At 38.2% G+C, this 24,855-nt stretch overlaps 1 protein-coding gene across 4 annotated transcripts in view; it reads left to right on the forward strand.

The window, feature by feature from the left end:
• Positions 1–24,855, forward strand: part of LOC129726404 (serine-rich adhesin for platelets) — a 294,544-nt gene that overhangs the window by 235,709 nt on the left and 33,980 nt on the right. Inside the window, exons 3-4 of one of the 4 annotated variants that reach the window (XM_055683037.1) lie at positions 19,826–20,159; positions 22,380–22,794. In XM_055683037.1, the coding sequence (XP_055539012.1) occupies positions 19,843–20,159; positions 22,380–22,794 (732 nt within the window). In that variant the 5' untranslated portion in view covers positions 19,826–19,842. The remainder of the gene's footprint in view (positions 1–19,825; positions 20,160–22,379; positions 22,795–24,855) is intronic. The other 3 variants (XM_055683038.1, XM_055683039.1, XM_055683041.1) reach the window with 3 other exon arrangements.

The following is a 24,855-nucleotide window of genomic DNA, read 5'->3' on the forward strand; positions in this document are numbered from 1 at the left end:
ACTCGAAATAGATTCGGGAAAATTGAAAAGATTCTTCCGAAAATTACAAAAAAAGAAAGTCGCAACGTTGCAACTTGAAAAAGTATGCTAAAGAGAGAGCGTAGATAATTATACAGAGATCCCGTGCAGCGAAGGTAGAATATGAAAGCTGAGCCGAATCGAAGAGAAGAACCTTGTCTAGTTGGAAAGGTTAATTAAAAATTAAAATAGCGAGCGGAGAACACTTTTTTGGAGCCACCGCTTTTCACTAGTCATTTGCGTTTGAATGCTTCTGAAATGTTAGGTACTACCTAACCTGAGCTGAATTTATAATTTGGCCTGCTTTGACGAACCCGCACTTGTGAATAAAATCAGTTGCAACTACACTTATTTTAGGGTGATTCTACAAGTATACACCTGCAGCTTTTTTTTACTCCAGACTCACTCGAACGGATGCTTTAAAGACATTTTATCAGACACAATTTAAAAGTGTGTTGTTTTGTAGCTCCGGCAAACTGGAGCAATGAATTCATTCCAATTCGATTCAACTAACGGTCGACCGCTCGAACGACCTTTTTGTAATCCTCCCAGTGGCGCTGCATTATTCTTGTACAATGGTCATGGTTCGAGAATATGCTGGCCATACCCAAATTTGCTTGCCATTAGAAATTGCCAGGAAGAAATCCTCCTGATAGACGTGTAGTCATCAACGAGGAGCTGTGGGATGGAATATTAAGCAGGTGATACCCTGTAGGAAAATGTAAGAAGCGGAAGGTGCGACGACTATCCCAAAATTCAAGGCAAAGCAATCACGCCGTGCTAGAAATAACGGTATGAAACGGCAATTTGTATTCCGCCCTGTATCCTGAATCAACAGGCATTTGGTAAAGATTGTCCGTACTGGGCAATATTCCTCTTGCAATGGTTCTCACAAGTGAGAGAAGCAACATATAATTGGTATCCCTGTACGATACAATCGTACAGCTTTTCCGTATTACTATTCTATCAAGCCGGATCGCCACAAATGAACAACCAGCAGGAGAATACTAAAATTAGTCGGTCTGGTAGTGGGATCGACTAGCTTAGCATCTGCAGACTGCCTTGCAGTAGTCTCATGTGATGCTACACTCCTATGCAGGAGCGGAAAACGAACGTCAGCCTAGTGATTTATTACTGCCAGAGGACCAGACGGAAGAAGTTGCGGGAGCTCACTAACCACCAAGGAGCAGCAAGCAAGTGAAGCAGAGAATCTAGGGTACCAGTTATGGGTGGACTTGTAATTCGAATTCATCATCACCTGAATTTTCCAACCCTGAACCTAGCTCATAATCCTTTGTCTTTTTTGCCTTAGAGTAAACCAGGTCAGGTCTACTACTGGGCACGAGACTCTTTAGCGTGACCGTGCACAGGGTTTCCGTTAAGAGAGGAGGATGAGTTTCATTTTTCTACAGAACTAGCACTTCTTACCTGCCGTTATAAACTCACAATGCTGTGCTAGTATTGCCACATTTAGTGACATCAGATTGTACATATGTTTAATTTAATTGGTTTCTGGTTAGGTTTTTCCCAGTTTTTTCTTCCGTTTCCGGGAAAAGGATTTGATCCCGAAACCTTTTCCCCACCCCATGCGCACGGCTATGTTCTATAGCGATGTTCTTTTCTGGCTGAAATTATCAACCTTCCTATAACATACAATCTTGGTGGTATCCATTAACGTAACAGCGTTCTGGACTCACAAGCACGTAACACAAGATGTTGGCATATTTTTTTTTCGAATAAAATTCCATGTAATCCCAACGAGGTCAATGCTTCAGATGGGGATTGATGTGCGACTATCACTAACTGGCATGAACCCGGAGGACCCACAGCGACGAATGGAGCAACCGTAGAAACCATACACACACAGTTCACAGCCGCCGCCGCGCCGCATCAACCAACTGTTTACATTTTATAGCTGCTCCACTAACTGGAATGTTTACACAATTCGTGGCATTTTTATTTACGTGCCACGTTTGCTCCGCCCGCTCGATTGAGTGAAAAGGAAGAATACGGCATTAGTGGATCGATAGGAATCACTGGTAATGGTGTTTTTCCCCAGGGATTGTGAATGAAAGTAGAATAATTGAAAATGTGCGTGCGGTTTGAGGTTACAATCGTCAGGAAATGATTGCGCTCTGGCTTTTGATGTACTCATAAAATTACGGTTGCTCACAATTAAGGCCATGCTCGAACTAAATTGCTTTAAATTCAGCTGAAGGTAATTCAAAACTAATGTTCTACTCAAGCAAGCACAAAACAATCTCGTGGAATTTTGCTTTTTTTAGAAGCAGATCGCAATACGTAATTCAAGTGTTAACCATTTTTTGAATAACTTCCACAAACTCACAATAAAAGTAACTGCTGCCAGATTGAATTTAAATACAGAACAAAGATACCCCGCTGCTGGCTTGAATGCTTTCTGACAGTTTAAAACCATACAGACAATGATGTTTTCCCCTGTTGGTGCGCCGGCTCCGGTGGAGAGTGCTCGACCTGGATTCTAATGGTACCGGGTCTGAGTTCCTTTGTTCCAACGTCGTGTTACTGATTGTGGACCGTTTCTGCGTTTCTATGTAGATTGTGTTGCGGGTGTGTGGAATCGAAACAATGTAAAACTATGAAATAATGGCACCTGGGTTGGAGCTTGCCGGGACGTCGCCCGTTGTTCGGTCGATTACTTACAGTAAACTGTTGTACTTGTTTTGGCAATGTAGATGACGTTTGAACTTTAATATTGATTCTATTTTTTTTGTGAAAATTTGTGATTTGTGATGAGAATTTTAGATAATATCCTTATTGAGCTAAGCCAAACCTCAGACTTTTCGATTTAAGTAGGATTGACAATTTTGATTAAAATGCTCATAAATGTCAGAAGAAATCGGAAAATAATTCCAAATTAAGCTTCAAATGTAAAAAAACCTCTGGAAAGCGAGAAAAAAATTAATTTGACTTAAAATTACTTCCAAAGACAACAGCAAGCTAACAAAAAGTTAATCCTAAGTTAAGTTGAGAATGGGTATGCTTCTAGACAGAAGACAAATAATCAAATAAAAACTAGCTTTGATCCAAACACGAAAAACACCTTTAAGAATATAGAAATTCAAAATTCAGTCCAAGTTGACCTAAAAAACGCCACACTGTTAGCTAAACAATGATGCTGTAAATTTTAGAAGCCTCAATGATGCAGCCAATGTTCGGAAACCTCTTTAATTATCAAACGCATAACCTCAACTATCTCCGATCACATATCTGACATCTACCAAATCTCAAGGACACTGATTCCAAGATTTGATGCACCCTACGCTTCCTGCACGTTCCAAATTCTGTCGGATTTCTTTCAACTATCCTCGACAAAACCTGATTCACCTGTTGCTTCCAGCGTTTCTCCGTTACCGCTTGCCGAAGGTCATCCGCCGTCTGAATTAACCGAGTTAGGGCGTCCTAATGCTAATGCACGTATCTTCTACCAAAATGTACGTGGACTTCGGACAAAAATCAATACTTTTTTCCTTGCTTTTTGAGAGTTCATTTGCCGTTTTTCGAAATGATCCCAGTAGAGTGAACAGTCGAAAATCGTGTGGTGGTGGAGTCTTAATAGTTGATTCCTCCAGACATTGCTGATGTAGGAGATAAGTAAGTAACACTCTCGAGCAACTGTGGATAAAAATCGAACGGGAGTGCTGTATTTGTCACCTTATCGGCGAAATGGTCTCAAAGCTATTCGGAAACATTCTGATTCCATTGGCTCCATCTTATCACATTTGAATCCAAACGACCTTGTTCTTTTATTTGGGTATTACAACATTCGAGAACTGCACAGGGAGTGGACTTGTCGTTGATACTAGCAGATCACGTTTGACCGCAGCTGGGAGTGCTCTGTACGACGCATGCTGTCCCTATGGTTTGACGTAGACAAATACAGTAAAGAATTCTCACTCTGAAACTCTCGACCTAGTACTTGCGAATGAGCCAGCGCTTCAAAATTGCTCAGTGATAGAAACCGAGGAAGCTATGGTGAATATTTACCCATATCATCCTGCCCTAGACGTGATTGAAGAAGCGCCTATTGCCCTTGAAATTGCATCAGAATTGACTGGCGGTTTTCGAACTCACAATAGGATCTGACAAATATTGCCGAAATGTTAAGCGCGGAAAAATAGACAGTACTATAAAAAAACATCGCATGTTTCTAGCAAAGGACCAGTTTAGATTTGCTAGTAATAAATACAAACTGTACAATCGATTCCTGTATTCTCGTTACATTGAGCGAACTCAAAGAACTTTACGTAGACATCCCAGAAAGTTCTGGCCAAACAGAAGGAAGATGGATTCCCAGGTTCGATGTTTTTCGGCAATTTGTCTGGTAACACAGCTTCGTCCAAGTGCAAGCTACTTGCTGAACACACATCAGATTACTGCTGCATTACGTGATACTCCACTGGACAGCTTTTATTATAGAGAGTTTCGAGTCACAGAAGATTACGTTTCAAGCGCAATACAAAAGCTGGAACACGCCACTTGTCCAGGGTTAGACGGGATCCTGCCATCAATGTTGAAAAAGTGCTCTAGTTAGGCAGATTTATCTCTCCCTGTAACAAAGATTGTTTCTTGCACAATGGAAAATATATTCACTACTTTTTCTGAAGTACCGCAAGGAAGCAATCTGAGCCCACTTTTGTTCCCACTCATCATCAACGACGTTAATGCTATATTTCCGCGAGGTACATGGCTCCTCTTTGCGAACGATATGAAAATTTTCAAGACTAAAGCTAGCCTTCATGACTGCCTGGAACTACAAACGTTGATTGATGCGTTTGGTGATTGGAGCGACCGAAATCCCCTTAGCCTGTGCGTAGATGAAAGTAACCTTCAGCACCTTCAGCAGAAAAGCAACAACCTAAGGGCTTTCGATACAGCTTATCTGCGCAAAGACCCCAGCGCGTGTGCAAGTTAGAGATCTTGGCGTAAAAAAAAAAACCTAAAAAAAGCTACGTCATTTATGCATGCTCCCATACCCAGGCATGGGGAAACCACAGCACTCGAAAGCGCATGTGGTCCATCTGCTAACAAACACACCACGCAGGGCATTTCGTATTACCCTTCGTCACGAGCTCAAGACAAAACACTGGAGAGCCATTCGTAAACACGCCAACCGAGGGTTTTTAACTTCGGCACATGAGGCAACCGAGGGCTTGCAGTTTCGGGGAACACACAAGCATTAGTCGCCACGAAGAGATTGACAATGGAATGATAATGGATAGTTGGATGTTAGCCATCGCATTCAACCACCTGCAATATTTTTTTTCATATGTACCTTTGAAAAATGAAGCGTTTGAGAAAACAGGTGTATGCATGCGGGCTCCCGAGGGCTCACGAAGTTAAGAACACTCGGGCCTGTGTTTGCCGAATCTTTCGAAGGGCGGGTTTTTTGTTTTGTATACGCACTGAAGGGCAATTTAAATACCCTCCGTGGCATCGCTTGAAACACACACGCGGTGGTGTTGTGGGTTGAGACATGCCTGGCTCCCATACCGATCAAACAAACCTCTAAACACATTTTTATCATAATTAGGCACTCGGGTCAGCCAATTGGATTTTATGTCCTTTTTGCTAATCTTCTTCTATTAAATAAAAATAAGTTGGTGTCTGTATAACGGTGTTTCACTCGAAGTAGAATCAACGGATTTGAATGATTCTTTTTGTGTTTGTTTTATCTTCATCTTCGACGAGTTAATAGGCCATAAAAATAACAAAAATCAACTGATAAAGTTAGAAAAAAATTGAAATATAATTTGGTTTTTCCCGCCTTTTACTCCAAGAACAACGTCATTAGATTACTATGATTGTAAGCTTTGACCGGTAGACAAGTTGTTGTAGCGTCGTTATTGAGGCGTCGTTGATGAGTAAACAAGCACCTGTAATGGTTTACATATAAAGTGATATTCGTTTTCGCTGCCTACTACACCTTTTCTATGCAAAAGAGCTAAAGCGTGGTAGCAACAAACTCGACAAGCATGTGAATACTCTTAACGTGGCTTCGATTTAATTCAAGGGCATATGCCTGATAATGTAAATCTGATTTCTGGCTTATTCGAGTAAAGTTACAAATAATCGTTTTATTTATCTGTTAAATGGAAAGATAGAACAAGAATAACACTACATGTGCGATGATTTAATTTTCCATTGCTCGGATCTAATTAATCTGTTCAATTTTCTCTAAAATGCACACTGACTTAGATCATTGACATTTGCTCATGCTGCAATGATTCTGTTAGCTGGTAAAATGAACGTGTAGTTTTTGCTTCTCAAAAAACATTGATTACTGTTCATGTTTCGTTAAATAGGCACTATTGCATTCCTACAAATCTCTGGATTTACAATTAATTGTTGAATGTTGAATTAAAAACTATAATGTTGCGAAGTGTCAATTGCACTTTGCTTAGGCAGCAGATCTGCCTCAAAAAACAGATGAAATATTAATGTCATTGAAGCGAAAATTTCGAAGCTCCGTGTATCCAGATATTACCTACCAATTTACCATTTAATTTCAAACGTCTGTATTTATTCTCGCTCCGCAGTTGCGTGATATTCGATAATGCCCGAAGCCCTGATAACTGGTGGCATTAAACCTAAAACATGCATGTTCTCGCATAAACAGCTTTATGTCACATGGTCACGTGAAAAACAATTGGTATCATGTATGTTTGAAAAAAAAGATACCCGAAAAATGGTTGGTCATTAGGTTTTGCGAGAATTTTTGTTCAGGACAAAACCATATTGTCACTATACCATGGCAATAACGAAAATCAACTGGAAAAGTTATAAAACGTTATATACCAACCCTTGATATTTCCCGCCCTTCTGAGATTCTGAGAGGTTTTCTGTGAGTTTTAGTGAGTAACGATTTTTTGTTGCCTTTGATCAGAAAAATCCGAAACAAGTTTTCATCACCGGGGCGTACTCAAACGATAGCCTTCATTTTTTTTTTATATTTTTTATGGAATAATTCTAAGCGATTTTTGTATTGGTTTCTGTTGATTCCACTTAAATTCAACGTCGGTTTCTGTGAATTTGTGCTGTGACTGTTTTTCAAGAAAAGAGAAGACACTGTCGGTACGTAATAAACATTATAGATTAAAAATAATAATGTGTTTTTGCAAGAATTCTGAGGAGTATACATACTGGTTTCAGTTGGTTTCGATTGATTTTCTTCCACATGTAGTGGGAACGCTTCCTAACGAAGGTGCCGCTAAGGGTATCCTAATCTACATGAACAAACTGATTCTTGCATATCTTCAAGTTGATTTTGACAAATTTCTGCTGTGGTCGAAGTGTTTTTTATTCAGATAAAGTTGTTGTAAGTGGAATGTTCAAATACTTAACTTGCCGTTGAATTAAAATTAAATTCGTTATTTTTGTTCCAGTTTTGCGAGTTAAGACACGAGTAGTAGCAGGTCAATAGAAATGTCAGGCTCCGCAACACTGAAGATAGAATATTAAAAAGTCAGGAAATATACGAGTCCCGAAGAGAAGTTGAAATGCGCCAACGTTCGACACCCCATATATCTCAAAATCGTCAATTACACACTTAGTTTCCATAGTCTTTAAACGAGTCTTGAACAAGAGAAAAATAAAGTATAGTTACTTAAACACTCAATTGAGAGAAAAATGCTAATCAAATATATTCAAATACTACTACTTTATAGATTCAAGGTCAAATTTACCACCGACCAGATGCATTGCTGCCACTACCCGATGGCAAATGTCCTTGAAGCGACAATTCTGACAGGAAACTACAAAGGAGAAGTCGTAATAATCCCGCGTATCTCGATTACTCCTACCGATTTGCCGTTAAATTTTAAACGTCTGCAATTTCCCGTGCGTCGCGCATTCGCGATGACTGTTGATAAAACCCAAGGACAGTCACTGAAAATTTGTGGCATAAACTCCGAGTATTCATGCTTCTCACATGGACAGCTCTATGTCGCATGTTCACGTGACCCTGACCCCGACATTTTGGAATATATAGAATTTAGTGGCTAGGACCGTCTTGACCACTTTCACATGTTTCGTATATTCCTAATTTTAAGCTCGAATTATTTAGAATTCTGAAGCTTTTTATAAAATCTGTTCCAGTGAGATTGCCCAGGCAGAAGTGTATTACTACACGCAAAAGTTGAAGTCTTGTACAATCATTGTGTCTACCCGATTCGCACAAATGTTGCACAGAAATCGCACAATAAATGTGTGAAACGCATAACGCAACAGTTGTACTGCGAATACAATGACATAGAATGAAATCAGAATATATATCATACACCGACACTTTATTTCTCACGTCGAGTGTATTAGTGACTGCACGCGCTTTTTTCTCAAGCGACGAGAGAAATTTCTCTCTCGCTCGTAGAATTTCCATGTATGTGCGACAAGACTATGCGACGCGCAAGGCGATATCTCGTTGCTTCACGAAATGAGCGAGACACCCGTGCTGTACATACTTGATACCAGTGTTGTTAGTCTCTCACTCATACTGTCGGTGCGTGCTTGCTGCTATTCAGAGGAATGCATGAAGAAGAAAAAGTATCTCGAAAGCGTGTGTGCAAAAGACTTGAAAAGCGTAGCATATGTCTCGTCCTCAAGCAGGAAGGAGAAGAAAGGTTTTGCTTCTCGCTCGCTTTGCAATGCTGCTTGATACCAGTTGAAACTGTTTGGGTGTAGTAGTTTGGAGCTGCCAAATACATTTAAGAAACGCTAGAGCATTAATTGCGTTATGCCAAACACGCAATCATTGTACTGGTTCCGAATTACATCAACAATTGCGCTAAAAACGCACAATTTTGTACTGGTTTCGCACCATCCAATGTTAGCGTGTATGTTTGCATTAAGCCAAGCTTTTTAATAATTAAATTAATAACGTAATAATTACCTTCAGAATATTTAAAAGAATGACTGTATATTTTCAGAAATGTATTGAAATGATTTGAATATGGTGCTTCATAATAGGTGTTCAATGAAATAAAAACGTAGAATTTTACGAGCGCAGGATTGAAAAAAATATCTAAAAACAAATCAGAGCCAGAACTTATCTTGGGTATGTTTTCAGCAGCAGTTAGATATTTCAGTTTTGGCAATACAACAGTCAATAAAACTCAAGGCGGCGGTACGAAGTTTGCCGGGTCAGCTAGTGAGAAATATAACTTTAGGAGTTTTCCTGATACCACTGATCCTTCCAAAAAAATGTACACTGTACAAAAAAATTAAAATTAAAAAAAAAAGGTTTTATTTGACATTTTTTTTTTATTTCCTGCTAGCTGTCCCTACAAATTTTGTCTTGCCTATTTTTTTCTTATTTAGATAATTTCGAACATTCTAAATTGATTCCAATTACATCCAAAGATTGACCTTGTGTGCAGAACGAATCGGGCATTGGATACGTTCAAACTCAAAAAAAAATTCGTTTGAAATTATTGGTTCTATCGGTATAAAAACATCCTTGCCTTCTAGCTTTTGTACATCATCTTGATTCTGTAAATACTCATATTGGATGGTATTTGGTCATTTTGAGCTGATTTACAGAAACAGTAAGTCGTCCACTGGGATTTCAAAATGGCATGTGCAGTCAATTTCTGGCCTCTGAGCATTAATCTGATACCGAAAATACCATTCAGCCATTTTTGGCTGTTTCCCAGAAACCGGAAGGCATCAACCTAGAATTAAAAATGGCTTCTGAGGTGAATTTTCGGTGTCTTGGCATCATCTCGGCTTTGAAAGTATCCATATTGGGTGGTATTTCTGGCCTCTGGGTGTCATTCTGGTTCCGGGTGTATTAAATATTGGATGGAATGAATATTTTCGGTTATATTCCAGACACCGGAAGTCGCCATCGTAAAATTCAAAATAGTATATGAGGTCGATATTGGGCTTCTATGCATCATCGCGATTACGGAAATACCCTTGCTTTCCAGAAACCGTAAGTCACCATCTTGAACTTCTAAATAGTGTCTGTGGTCGATTTTTGGCGTCTGTGCATCAATATGATTACAGTATAACGATATTGCAAGGTATTTAGTCACTTTCGGGTGTTTTGAAGCCCCCCCTACCTCCTTCCAAAGTAGGGAGGGGTGTCAAATCATCATAGAAATATTTCTTGACCCCAAAAACATCCACATACAAAATTTGGTTTCATTTGCTTGATTAATTCCGGAGTTAAGCAGATATATGATTTTAACTTGTGTGAGAGCCCACCTTATGGGAGAGGGGGAGTGTCGAACCATCATCAAATATTTCTTGGGAGGATGGAGGAGTGTCGAGCCTTCATAAGAATATTTCTTGCTCTTAAAAACTCCCACATGGCAAATTTAGTTTCGTTTGCTTGATTAGTTCTCGAGTTGTGCAGAAATTTGTTTTTCATTTGCATGCGACCCCTCTCGTCCAAAAAAAGGAGGGTTATTGAACCACCATGGAAGTATTTCTTGTCCCTAAAACCTCCACATGCCCATTTGATTGTTGATTTCTCGATTTGTGCAGAAATTTGTGTTTTATTTGTATGGGACCCTGCCTTCTAGAAAAGGAAGGGGTGTCAAACCATAATAAATATACTTCTTGTCCCCAAAAAATTTTCACATGCTATATTGAGGGTTCCATTTGCATGATTAGTTTGTGAGTTATGCAGAAACTTGTCTTTCATTTGTATGGAACCCCTCCCTTCCAGAAGAAGAAGGCTTTTTGTTGTTTTTGCTAGCGCCCCGTAGCCATTTAGGACTTTGAAACTGGCATTGGCATTAGCAAAAATCTCTTCCGTAGGAAAGGCGTTCGAACAAAAAACAAACTATACGGTGTTCCCAATCTTGTTTTTTTGTTTCCCCCAATCTCAATTTAATACAATCTTAATTGAAAATCACTTCTTTTCTTCTCGAGCAATTTTAATGTGACTCACAAAGTGCTCGAAAAAGAGACAATCGTATTCCAACTGGAAACCACTGTTTACCGTAGAAATACTCAAAGAGAGAGAGAGAGAGAAATGTTCGTGGAAAAAACATGAATTTGGTAAGGAACCATCCTCATACCACGTAGACAGATTTTTGACGGTATTTACCCCAACCCCCTCCCGTGGACAAATGCCCATATAATTTTTATTTTTTTTTGTAAGGACCGTGGACATTACAAACCCCCCCAAGTTGTCCACGTGGTATGTGGATGGCCCCTAAGGACTTTTTTTCAACATTTTCGACCCCCCCTCCCCCCTATAATAAGGCTTAGTAAGATTTTGCATTACCCCTCTCCCCCCTTCCCCAACAAATCTTACGTAAGATTGTCTTTTAGGGAAAACCCTAAATTAATCCACCTTCCGGTCAGACCCATTATTTGTAAAAATAGATTTACATGAACGCTTCAATCCAATAAATGTGTATTCACTTTTTGGGTTCTAAAATAATGATGTTGCGATAGAAGTATGAAATATGAAATTTGACGTAATGTAAATGCTCAAGAAATAGCGAAATAAAAGAAATGACTCTTAATTTCCAACAATTTTATCACGAGCGATACCAGGAACGTTCAAATAGTACGAAACCACATTTAAATCATATTGAGGCCATATATATTGATCAAAGCCGTTATAGTGTTGAATAGTCTTTGAATTTCGTTTCTTTCCAAAACTTTTGAACAGAATATCAAATTGTTATTAAGTTTGTTATTTGTAAGTTTGAGAGATGACTCGTTTGTATGACACTAGTTATGTTCAAATAAGTCGTGTGATATGTACTTGAGATAATAGACTACCGTTGTTTTAACAATTTAATACATAACGGTTGCTTAAGTTTGATTACGATCGAATAAAAAGAGAACGTATAGAGCAGCCAAACTTTGAAACCACGTGTTAAATCATAATTCATCAGTTAACCCTTAACTAGCCCGTTCATCCGATATCAACATTGTTCCAATCGCTTGTGTAGTTTCTAAGATAATGAAGTTTCGTGATTTTCACATTTCGATACATTACAGACGAAGTTACAGTCCGATTACAGCAGCTAGACCTTATAAAAGTCTCCAGAACACGTTTCTTTCCAGAAAATCTGCTGAAAATGACCGAATACCACCCAAAATTAATATATTTAGAATTTGGGCGATGTACAGAAGCACAAAGTCGAGGATCTTGTCATTTCGATAAATACAACCATTTCAAACGATTTGTCTTTTGTCTATGATCATATCCTATGGCCGATTCGTCGTGCATTTGCAGACTTTAAACACATTGCAAGGAATCAATGAATTAGGAACGTTCAAATAGTACGATTCCACATTTAATTTATGTGGAAGCCACATATATTGATCAAAGCAGGTAAAGTTTTAAATAGCCTTTGGACTTCTTTTCTTTCCAGAACTTTTGAACCACATATCAAATTGTTATGAAGTTTGTTATTTGTAAGTTTGAGAGATGACTCATTCGTATGACACTAGTTATGTTCGAATAAGTCGTGTAATCTTTGAGATAATAGACTTTCGTTGTTTTATTAACAATTTAATACATAACGGTTGCTTAAGTTCGATTATAATCAAATGAAATGGGAACGTATAAGGCAGCCAAACTTTGAAACCACGTGTTAAATCATAATTCATCAATTAACCCTTAACTAGCCCGGTAATCTGATAATACTATTGATCAAATCGGTTGTGTACTTTCTGAGATAATGAAGTTTCGTGATTTTCATATTTTGATACATTACAGACAAAGTAAGAGACCGATTACATTAAAAATCAATAGGGTGTTATGAGGCAGCTAGACCTTCCATTTGACACTAATTTCGTGGAAATCGGTTCAGCCATCTCTGAGAAAAGTGAGTGAGTTTAAGTAGTCTTCGGAATAAGTTTCTTTTCAAAGCTGGATTTCACATTTTTAAACATAACAGGCAAAGTAATAGTCCGATTGCAAAAAAAAATCAATAGGGTCTTATGGGGTAATTAGACCTTCCAAATGACACTGATTTTGTGGAAATCGGTTCAGCCATCTCTGAGAAACATGAGTGAGATTAAACAGTCTCCAGAAGACGTTTCTTCAAATAACTTCTGAACCACACCCAAGTAACAATTTAAGTCGTATTGCATTCTTTTAGCGGTTTTCATGACCAATTTTGCAAAATTGCTGTTAAAACTAAAAATACTATCAGAACCTCCTAATAACCGCTATAAGTTTGCTTTACAACCAGGTGGCCCACCCTTGCCAAGCTTATTGAATCAATTATAAGAATGGCAATAAAACTACTTTGAAACCACATGGAAAGAATACCGCATACTGTAAGCAGCTGGAATTACCTCTTTAAGAGCGCAATAAGTTTGGTTGCATTATTGCGCTCTGCTACTTGCCACAATAAGTCCAATCAACTTTTCATTGCTTGACAGCAACCGTAATAAGTTGATTTGTTGTGCCGTTCCTGCACACACACCAGAACATCACGCCACTTTTTTAAATAAGGAAATCTCTCGTCGCGGGAGAAATGTTTCACCTGTGTTGGTTATCATCGTGCAATCGATTTTATTTGATGGTGATATTGTAGAAAGATAAGGAATAAGGAGGGGTTTTTGGTAGGTTTTGTAGCTCTCAAGCATATGCGCATTAAATTTTGTCGTGCATTTTGAGATCATAGGCGCTTAAAATTTATGCGCCATCAAAATAGTATGGGCTTACAAGAATGATTTCATTGTTAGCAAAAATGAATTGGATTGTTTCAGCTCAGTTTTTCAGAAAAAAAATCTAGCCGTGTTCTTCAATACAGAGATAGATCAAAATCAACTTAGGATATTCAATTTATTTGTTAGTCAGACGACGATCCGATTTTCGTTTCAAGATTATAAAAAGTTTAAAAAATATCAATATGGCGCGGTTGGTAATTAGTTGGCATTAATCGTAGCCGCAATAAGCCTAGTTCAATGATATATATGTTGTAAGGTGCGGCAAAGGTTGAATGCCTGCATTATTAGAGAAAAATATGGTAAATCCCTGGGGACTAGACAACTTTATTTTTATGAAAAATCTGACAGCACACCGACGATAATGAGGAATCAACAAACTTTGATATAAATAGAGAGGTTCACCAAAAATGCAACGATACATACTTAGTTTAATTGAATATTGAATATATTTCGAAATATATCAATAGTGTCTTGCCCCTACCTTATTTTTAAGGACGCATAATTTAACGACATATGAAATTATTTTCAACCAAAACAAGACAAACTGGCGATAAAATTTAAAAAAAAAACTACCGAAAAGTTCTAAGTTTGCTGTGTTACTTTATTAGATTTTTGGAGTTCTACGTCATCAATGTTTACAAATGCGCTGCAAGATGCTCTAAAGCATTTTACACACATCTTACGGAGACTGCGACAGAATTCTGCATCACACTAAACCAACTCAGCCGCTTTTGTCTCACCTGTATGTATATCATTGCCTGCATATTTTTGTTTGCAAGTTTGACAGGTTAAAACTGGGCATTTGAATGACCGCAATAAAACTGGTTTCTATGTTATATGACAGCAAGCTGGAGTGGTTTTATGGGGCAATAGATAGTAATAATAAAACCAATAATAAAGCAAAATCGCATTGACTCTTGCCGGTTTTATTGGAAGTTTTATTAGAGTTTTATTGACAGCTATCAGTGTTCATTACGACTTGCTATTTTTGGCAACGGGTTTAACCGCCATAAAATCTTTGGTAATATTCATTGCTGTGATAAAACCGTTAGAAAACCATGTAGCTATAGAATTGTTACTTGGGCACGTTCAATCTTCATGAAACTCAAAAGTTAAGGGTTTTCTAAGTAGCTCGTTCATTTAAAACCAATTTTGTTAAAATTGGTTGAGTAGTTACTGAGATAATGATGTTTCGTGATTTTCACATTTTTTAACATAACCTCTAAACTAAAAATCCGATTGCAATGAAATTCAATAGGGTCTTATGGGGCAACTAGACCTCTCATTTGCAGTTAATTTCATGAATATCGGTCCAGCCATTTCTGAGAAAATCGAGTGAGATTGGGAGAGCGTTACATACACACACACATACACACACACATACAGAAAATGCTCAGCTCGTCAAACTAAGTCGATTGATATACGAGATTCGACCCTTTGGAGCACTTTTATAACTTTGGTTTTTCCAGTGATTGCTATACCTTTCTAGGAGAAAGGCAAAAAAGGTGAAGCAGAAACTTATTCCAAATATAGCTAAAAGTGGTTCCATTGATATATGAGACTAAAAACAAAACTGATTCCAAATTTAGCTCACAGTGCAACACAGTTTATGAGAAATGATTTTAAATTAGCCTACAAAAACCTAAAAGTACCTCTACTAACGAGAGAGGGAAAAAGGAAAGAAAAAATTTCCTATTTTACCTTACATTTTTGAATTTTCAACATGTGCTCAACACAAGTTCTTCAAATTTATCTCAAATATAACTAACGACTCCAAAACCAGAATACCTGTAGAATTTTTATTATAGACCAGTATTTTTTCAGATTTCCTTTTTTTAAGGAAAAACATCGTACACGTGGGCATTATTATGGAATATCAAAAATAATAAAAATGTCAAAACAATGTAAGACATACGTAAAAAATGTCAAAAAGAATTGCCGGAAATGTCAAAAATATTAAGGGGGGTTCCTGCTCTGGAAAGTTGAAAAATAATGAGTTTTTTAATTTGTTTTTCGGATGTTTAGAGTAAGTTGAAGTGTTTGGGTATTTTGGTTATTGATTAAGGTATAATTAACTATTTATTTTGCGTAACGTGAATGCAAATATAATAATTACTAGCTGACCCGGAAAACTTCGTCCCGCCTATTTTAGTGTTTAATTTATTAATTTTAAACATTTCAAATTCATTGATTCCTTGCGATTTGTTTATATCGTTTGAAATGATTGGTTTTATCGGAATGACAACATCCTCGACTTTTGGCTTTGTACATCACCCCTGTTCCGGAAATATATTTTCGTTGTTTTCCAGAAACTGAAAGTGGTCATCTTCGAATTCAAAATGGTGTCCTGGATCAATGCTTGTGTCTTCACATCATTTTGATCACGGACATATCCATATGTAGTAGTATTCGGTTATTTTCAGCTGTTTCCCAGAAGTTGCCATTTTACAATTCAAACTTGTGTCTGAGGTCAATTTTTAGCTCCCTGCATCATTCTGGATCCGGTGATACTCAAAATAGGTGGTATTTGGTCACTTCAGGCTGTTTTTCAGAAACCGTAAGTCACCATCTTGGAATTTAAAATGGCATTTGGAGACAATTTTTGGCCCCTGAGCGTCATTCTGGTTTAAAAAAAACCCATATTGGGTGTTATTTGATCATTTTCGGTTGTTTTTCAGGCACCGGATGTCATCATCTTTGAATTCAAAATGGTGTCTGTGGTCGATTCTAGCTCCTGTATATCATTCTGGCTCCGAAGATACTCATATTGTATGGATATTAGAAACCGGAAGTTGCCATCTCACAATTCATAATGATGTCTGAAGTCAATTTTTAGCTCCTTGCATCATTCTGGTTTCGGAGACTTTAAGCTGTTTTCCGGACACCGGAAATCGCCATCTTACAATTCAAAATGTTGTCTGAGGTTGATTTGTGGCTTTAGTGCATCATAACGATTCCGGAAATACTCATATTGGGTGGTATCTGGTCATTTGCCGCTGTTTTCCGGAAACCGCAAGTCGCCATCTTGGATTTAGAAATGGTATTTGGAGACATGCCAGAAGAAGGAAGGGTGTCGAAACATTATGGACATGTTTGTTACCCCTAAAAACATTCACTTGCCAAATTATTTTCTATTTACTTGGCTAGTTTTCGAGATGTGCAGAAATTTGTGTTTCATTTGTATGGAACCCCTCCCTTCCAGAAGAGGGAGGAATGTCGAACCAATATGAACATATTTGTTACTCCTAAAAACATTCACTTGCCAAATTTGGTTTCATTTGCTTGGTTACTTTTGGAGATGTTCAGAAATTTGAATTTCATTTGTATAGGACCTCTCCCTTCCAGTAGAGGAAGAGGTCTCAAACCATCATAGGAACATTTCTAGGCCCCTAAAACCCCTATATACAAAATTTCACGCCGATCGGTTCAGTAGTTTCCAAGCCTATATGGATCAGACAGACAGACAGACCGGACTGCATTTTTATATGTATAGATTACGATGTTGGCAGCGTTTCTCTCGAAACCATGTTTTTTCAACTGGTAGTAAGTTTTTTTAGCATCTACTGAACTAATTAGGCTGACTTGTTACGTAGCCGTTTTTCAATATCTGAAATTTACAATTTTTTCGTAATTTTTCGTGAAAAAAAATTTTCTTTTGCTAAAATTAAAAACAGCTCTGTAACAAGTTAGATAATCCACATTTCCATGCTCAAACAAAATTTCTGCCAAATCGGTTCAATAGATGCTGAGAAAAACTTACCACCAGTTAGGTACTAGTTTAGGGAGAGCATCCACGTTCCCAGCTGCCAATAGCGTAATATTCACTATATTTTCATTTATGATATGCGAAATACATCTTTAATTATGAAAAGTCAAAATACCTAAACTATGCTATACTTTGAAGATAAAAAAAATCACGAAAATTCATTATTTTTCGACCATTCAGAGCAGGGTCCCTTTAATGATGTAAAAATTGTCAAAATATGCTAGAAATGTTATATGTATCAAGCATGTCAGAAAAAATTAGAAAATGTCGATAGTATAAAAATGTAGAGAATTCCTCCAATGTCGAAAACTACAAAAATACCGAATGTGTTGAAGAATGTTAAAAATTATAAAATGATAAAGGTTAAAATTATTTAAATTATCAGAACCGTCGAAAATGCTAAAATGTCGAAACCTAGCAATTCATGAAGAACTGTGACTGTAGGACAGTGATTGCGAAAACCAATTAGTCAATAATTCTTGCCAAATACCAACCATTTCAATGTTCAATAATAAAACTGATATAATTATGCAATGGAAATAAGCTGCGATAAAACAAAAATATTCGTTCTCCCTTTTACCCAATCTAGAACCGCCAGTGAACCGGAAATTCAGCAAGTTTCGTTGTGAGAGCGCTATAATGTTTGATTGGATTAAATTGAAACAATCAGTAAAATAACAAAAAGTCGTTAAAACTTTACTTCTCGCAGCGCAAAACTAGCACGATAAAAATTTGTGGTTTGAAGTCGTTTCAATCCTGTAACATCATTTTGGCAATTTTTTATTCATCGTCAAACAAACATTGACAGGGGAGCAATGCAGAAAAAAAATCAGAGGAAATGGTTTATTTAAAAGCAATCTCGTCTGCCGATGGAACTTCGCCGACAGTGGAAAATAAAAGCAAGCAATATAAAAATTTAATCTATCCATCAGTGCCTTGTTCACCGGGGATTGTGTACTGAGAAAACATCCCGAAATCGATTCCGTATGGTTTACGGGCGAAACATTAGCATAACCTAATTATATTGGAATTTTCAGTTTCTCTCCACTGTGCGTAGCACAAGGAGCAACAATTAATTGGCACATAATCCATTTACTTCCCATATTCATTACGGTTTTCAATCACCAACAAGCGGGTGCGCTTTTCTATCAACGGCACCAGCAAAATAAAAGGTTCGCAGACGATGGTCTTTCAGCGATGGCATTGAAGCACATGATTTGCCTGCTTTTCCATGAATGGGTGGATGATGCTGGTGCACACGAGTCGGAAGCGAAATTGGCTATATTCGTTGATTGAAGTATAAAATCCTCGCACGCGAACGTTTCCCTCGTAGCCCCCTCCCTCCCACGTGATGGAATTTCGATTGAATGGGTGGAGAGAAAAAAAACACATAGTCTATCTTTAACCCCGTCTAAGGTGCCGACCAAACGCGCGGATGGTTTGGCTTCGCTTGTATCTGCGTTCACAGTAATGCGCATTCGATCTAAGCAGAGCAAGTCGGAAATGACCATGAGGTCAGCTTAGCAGCTTCTGAGACGTTGGCGTTAAGAAGTAACCCGAGAGTGGACTATAAGAATTTACCTTTCCAGTACTAGTTTTTAGCTTGATTAACGGCTGATGATGGAAGCTAAGAACTCTGCGGCTCCACTTATATCAGTCAATCTAGTGATCAATGTATAAACTTGCATGCAATTCAACTATTAAGCAAGCATTAACTGCTGGAAGGCGAGCAGAATATTTATATCTAAATTTTTTGTTCGAAATGTGTGTATCTGTAAACTAAGCTATTTATAACCCTCTAGTTTTCAGTAGGTATATTATTTACTGCACGAGACAAGCTCGACTTACCTCAGTTGTTTCTCTGGGCATGATTGCTATAGTCCGAGTTGTTCAAAGATTAACTAGCTCAAACAAGAAGTGTTCATCGCCTATAAACAAAACAAAACCGAAAGTCAAAACGACCCGCAAAACCACAGCCATCTTTGCTCCGGGTGTGAGATATACCACACATGAATATGATTGCACGTTAGCAGTAACAACTGATTCGGTAAACAATGTTCGCAAAAAATGTTTACATTCAACTGACCGCCAGATTTTCTGCGCTTTTACACTTGTTTTCATACAACATTTCGCCGCGCGAATATCGATTCGGTAAACCGCACACGTTAACAACTCAACACCTGAACCGTAATATTTATCATGCACAGTGAAATAATAGGATATAATCCCTACTTCCACTAGCAGTTTTTGCTTTCAACGAAAATATGTTAGGAAATAGCGCCCAAGCGTATAATCTTCAATGCCGTTGTCACGAATTGACTTATCAAGCTTCTCTCTTTTTTCTATTTCCAGAGAATGTTTCCATAGCAATGGGAAAAGCCGCGCGACGGTCAGTTGCGTCAGATCCGTCGTCGCCGACATTGTCCTTTTTGCACTCGTCAACCACGTCAACGGACGCATCCTCATTCTCTCGAGCATCTGCGTTTGCTAGCACATCGCACCACAACATTGGCAGCAGCAGCTTCTCTTCATTCCCATCATCCAATCAACAACCACCTAAAATCGCAACACTTCACCCGAAATTGCCATCATTGTTGGCAAATTCCGAAGCCTTTAGTCAACTGGACGCAACAGGGGCTCTTTCAACATCAACTAGTTCACCGCAGCTTACTACACCGGTGTTCAGGTAGGAACAAACCCGAGCCCCGATTAAAACAAACCATTTACATGGTCATTACCATAGTCTCCCTCCTCATCCTACGTTCCATTCTGAACTATCAACCCTGTTGACGATGCCCACACAAACCTAAACCATTATTGTGGGGCATCCAACACATCACTAATTTGCAAAACCGCTTAGTCAATTCTTTCTCTCTCACTTCTGTAGAGGTGTGAACAGGATGACCGACTCTTTAGACTTCTAAAAAAAATGTTTCTTATTATTTAATTTTCCCAAATTAGTGAGAAAAAAACTAATTTTGCTATGCTTGTTCATCTGTTCAACAAACCATATTTTTCGGTCATCCTAACGAAAAGTCCCTCAACATTAACTCATTCTCATCCTAGCGTCGATTGTGCCATGTACGTATCGATAAACAAAACCACGATGGTCAACCACATACAGATACTGGGGGAGGCGGGACCCCAGAACAGAGTGAAAATTGCAGGATGTTTTAAATGCACCAGCTTGCAAACATCACTGTTTGGGATTCCATTATACTTAATGGTATGCTGTGCTTGCAGGCATGACTAAGTGGAAAATTGTCGACCACATGGCGATAATGGCTGTGCAGGACTTACAGCTGACGGAGCTCCGGTCAATGTCGTTGGAAACGAAAAAAAAACCGTGGTGAAGCGAAACGTTACACAATTGCAAAAATCGGACAGATAGTAATAGTGGTTTTAACACGGGTTCCTATTCGAGACACGTTGACACTTGTGATTGACATCGGATTGGGTCTGGCTCGAAGGCTAATCTTAAAAGTTCAATTTATTTTATTTTGACGGGAAACGAAACGAAGTGTTCCGAAGTGCGTAACGCTCTCGGTATTCAGAAAAGTCCAATTAATTTTGATAGCAAAATTGATCTTGATGGAAATCACAGCGTGACGATTGTCTACTGGTAGTATTATGAGGTACGCTCTCTCACAAATAGGACTTTTTTTTTCGTACAGGCAGAGCAATTGAAGCAAAAAAAAATATCTCAAAGCCGTACAACGTGAATCAAAATTAGAGCATGAGCGGAAATTGGAAAAAAAAACTATCGCCAGGATGAACGAACTTCTAATTTATTTTTTCTTATTCACACATTACCAATACACAATCTTTCAGTGGTAAATTCAATCAAAAGTTAATTAAAAAAAATCAACAACATAGAAACTCTGAATTCGCTTTTCACGCGTCTTTTTTTCTTCCAAATTTCTATGAATATTTTAATATTTATTTTCAACCCGAAATTCTTTAGCAGTTCACATGTTTTTCTATTTGCTGAGAATATTTACCAAAAATTCATACACCAGCTTCGACTGTACGATGTTATGGTTATGAGTTCGAGCAAATCGGAAAATTTATAGCAGATTTTTCCAGGTCGATGCTAGCGGCAGTTGTTAGTATCAGAATATATCGAACACCAAGTACTTGCTACGAGAACACAGACGGAAATTAAGTTAAGCGAGTCGGAAAGGAGGCCGACTCGAACGAGTCGGCAATAAACATTATCCAGCTTTTCTCCGGCTCCCAACACAAGAGCTTCACACTGGAACATATTGTGGCCATAATCAAAACCAACTGCTGTGGCTATATACGATGCCGGCCTATTCATCAAGTTCATAGGGAGCGATGTTATCACGAAATGTTATCTGACAAGTTTAAACGCCGGTTTGATAAATCGCTTTGGGTGAATGAAGTTTCTGATTTCAGGTCAAGTGCGGCTAACCGTGAGCGCAAAAGGTCATTTTCCTTACCCTCAACGTCTCAACGATTGCCACCAGCTGCCTCCATCTTGAGCCAGCAGCTGCTATTATTGACACACACATATTTCAAAGGATCAATTCGTGGTTTTGTTGTTTTTCGAACTTTTCTTGAGAGCCTATCACTCCTTTGCTTAGTAGAAATAGTTTAGTATAATGTATACAAAACATTATTCATTTTTCATCTCATATATTGTTTATCTTCTTCTCATCTTTCTTATCTATTTAACTGGAACTATCTTCACTTTCGTAAACGTGTACTACAAATCTGTTATTTTGTGCTACGCATCGTTGTGAACAATCGAATCTGCAATCTACTGACATACAAACATCCTACTTTGCTTCTTCGTGTCTAAAACTGCTGCTTATGTTCATCCGTGCTCTCGGTGTGCCATCTACTCTACTATCTGTCAACCATCAATTCGAACAAATAACAGCAGCAACTACAACGCTAGTAGTAATAGTAGTACTACAGATTCAACTGCTGCTGTTACTACTGCTACTCCTACCACTACTACTACAACTTCTATCCCTACCACTAACGCTACCGGTACTAGCAGCAGTGACGGCGGTAAAAGTCCCGGCACAGCTAGTGTGCCCGGAAAGATAACTGATAGCGTCACCAGTAATAGTACGCAACGAAGTTCCTCGCTCTCACCACCTTCGTCTCATCTCTGTAGCAATCAAACGCAAGCGGACTGGTCCCGGGAACGACAACGGATGGAATTCTACGCGACATACGACGTGATGACTGGCGTCCGGATAGCGGCTACCCTAGGTGGCTTCTTCGGCCTGATGGTGTTCCTTGTGATCTACAAAAGTCGAAGTCGGTCGACGGCGAAAGCACTGAAGGTAGGTTTCTGGGCAACGGTTGATAAGCAATTGACTATTGAACCACAAAACTATTCTAAAGTTGGTCGAAATCTAGTTTGTTTTCAGTATGAACTGTGATTATTTAAACTTTACACTTTGACGCGCTTGATATATTAAATCGGTAATGAAAACAAATTTATCATATACGGAGAGACATAAAATCAACGATGAAAAGCTTTTCTCGTGTGAACGTTTCCGGTGAATCGATTGGGAGTGGTTTCATTCACCGCACGGATATGACAACATTATAAAGTAGTGAAATCGGTTTTATTTGATGATCTGAAACAAGTTGCGCATATAGTTTTGTCGTACATGTTGAAATGATGGAAGCATAAACTGAATGCTTCATAGAAGTAACACAGATTTATGAAAAAGGTTGGAAGAAATATTTAGTTTGCATTTAAATGCAAAGACTCGTGGAAGTAAAAAATCAATAGTCCTTGTCCCAAGAAGGTTGACACGAAAGGAGATGATTCACTGACACAGAGAAAGAGGATGTCACCTTTGACGTCTATACATAACGTGTACGAGATTAAAATTCGACATTGTAAATTACTATTTATTTTCACTGCCAAGCAGGATAAAAATAATAATAACTGGCAGATCACAAATTGGTTTTCTATTTTGTCCATCCGACGATATACAGATGGGTGCAATTTATTATGTGGTTTAACAATTATTACCATTCAAAATCTGATGTAAGATTTGCAACAAGTTTAAAGACATAGACCTACGTCAACCAGGTGCAGAAGAATGAAAAGTATATTTTGCACGAACACGATAAATTCATGAACAATTATTGAAACTTGAAATTGTTCTGCAATGTTGCAGCAAGTGCAAGTTAGTTTATATTTTGTGATTCAATGGCAGTAGAAATCTCACCCACATACAGCAACCTAATATTCATTGAGTCATACTGAGTAAACCACATGGGAAAACTTCCAAAACCGAGTACTTTCAATTCAACGAACAGGTTGTGTGATGTGATAGAACATTGCTGTACAGAATTGTGTTGTCTTTTTGCATAAACGTTTCATCGAGCTTTAAAAGCTCATGTACAAATATACAAAAACCAATCACAAACACAAATCTTCGTTCAACACAACCGGGATTACATACCTGCGTGCCTTTTCGATGATTTTTCTTGTTCCTTATTAGCAATATGCTAACCATGAATATTTTGAGTAACTACGCTTGTACGCCAATCATGGCGTGGCGGTGAAGTAGACAACATGTGTGCTTCGGTAGCGACGGCGTGACACTGTTGGTCTTATTGGTATATTTCGCAAAATACGTACTTGCGTCACTTTTCCTAACCTAGAATGTCATCACAACCGATAATATGAAACGATTACAGCGATTAGTACATAAGCTGGGACGCCTTTGGCCTACTAATGAAAGCACCACAATTGTTGTAGGAGAGCTTTTTCATTCGACCTAGTCTCCATCTAAAGCAAAGCACTCATTGTAGCGGTCCTCAAGCATTTCAATGCCAGTTTGTTAGTGCTGCGCCCATGAATCCTGAGTGAGAATTCCGAAGACATCTATAACTCGGTGACGGATTCGTCAGAGGAATTGTTTCAGCGATGCGAACAAAATCTGTTCGAATCGCATATGGACAAATTTTTCATTGCTTTCTCAAGAATGCAAGAAACTTTTAGGTTTCATTCTGAAAAATCTTTCAGATTCGCATCCACGCCTCTGTTAACGATCTGATTTGTACTGGAAGCAGGATATGGGTTTTTTTTTTTTCAAAATAGGTAATTATTGTGGTTCTACATCTAGTGATTTTAAAATTTCACCGTAGAACCTTAGACTTTTTTTACCTTTTTTTATTTTTTATTTGTGGAAAGCAGTCCGACAGCTTTCGTCTGCAGAGCCACAGTAGCTGGACGAAACTCAGATTTGCGTTTCTGAGAAGACGGCGGATCTGATTGAGGAAATATAGATTCCAACGTAGTTATCTCTTCTCAAAGTCTTTTACTTTCTGTTAATTTTGTTCTGAAAGTATACAAAACCTATGACTGGAAATAATATATA

Source organism: Wyeomyia smithii, chromosome 3 (assembly GCF_029784165.1).
Source record: "Wyeomyia smithii strain HCP4-BCI-WySm-NY-G18 chromosome 3, ASM2978416v1, whole genome shotgun sequence".
Lineage (NCBI taxonomy): Eukaryota > Metazoa > Arthropoda > Insecta > Diptera > Culicidae > Wyeomyia > Wyeomyia smithii.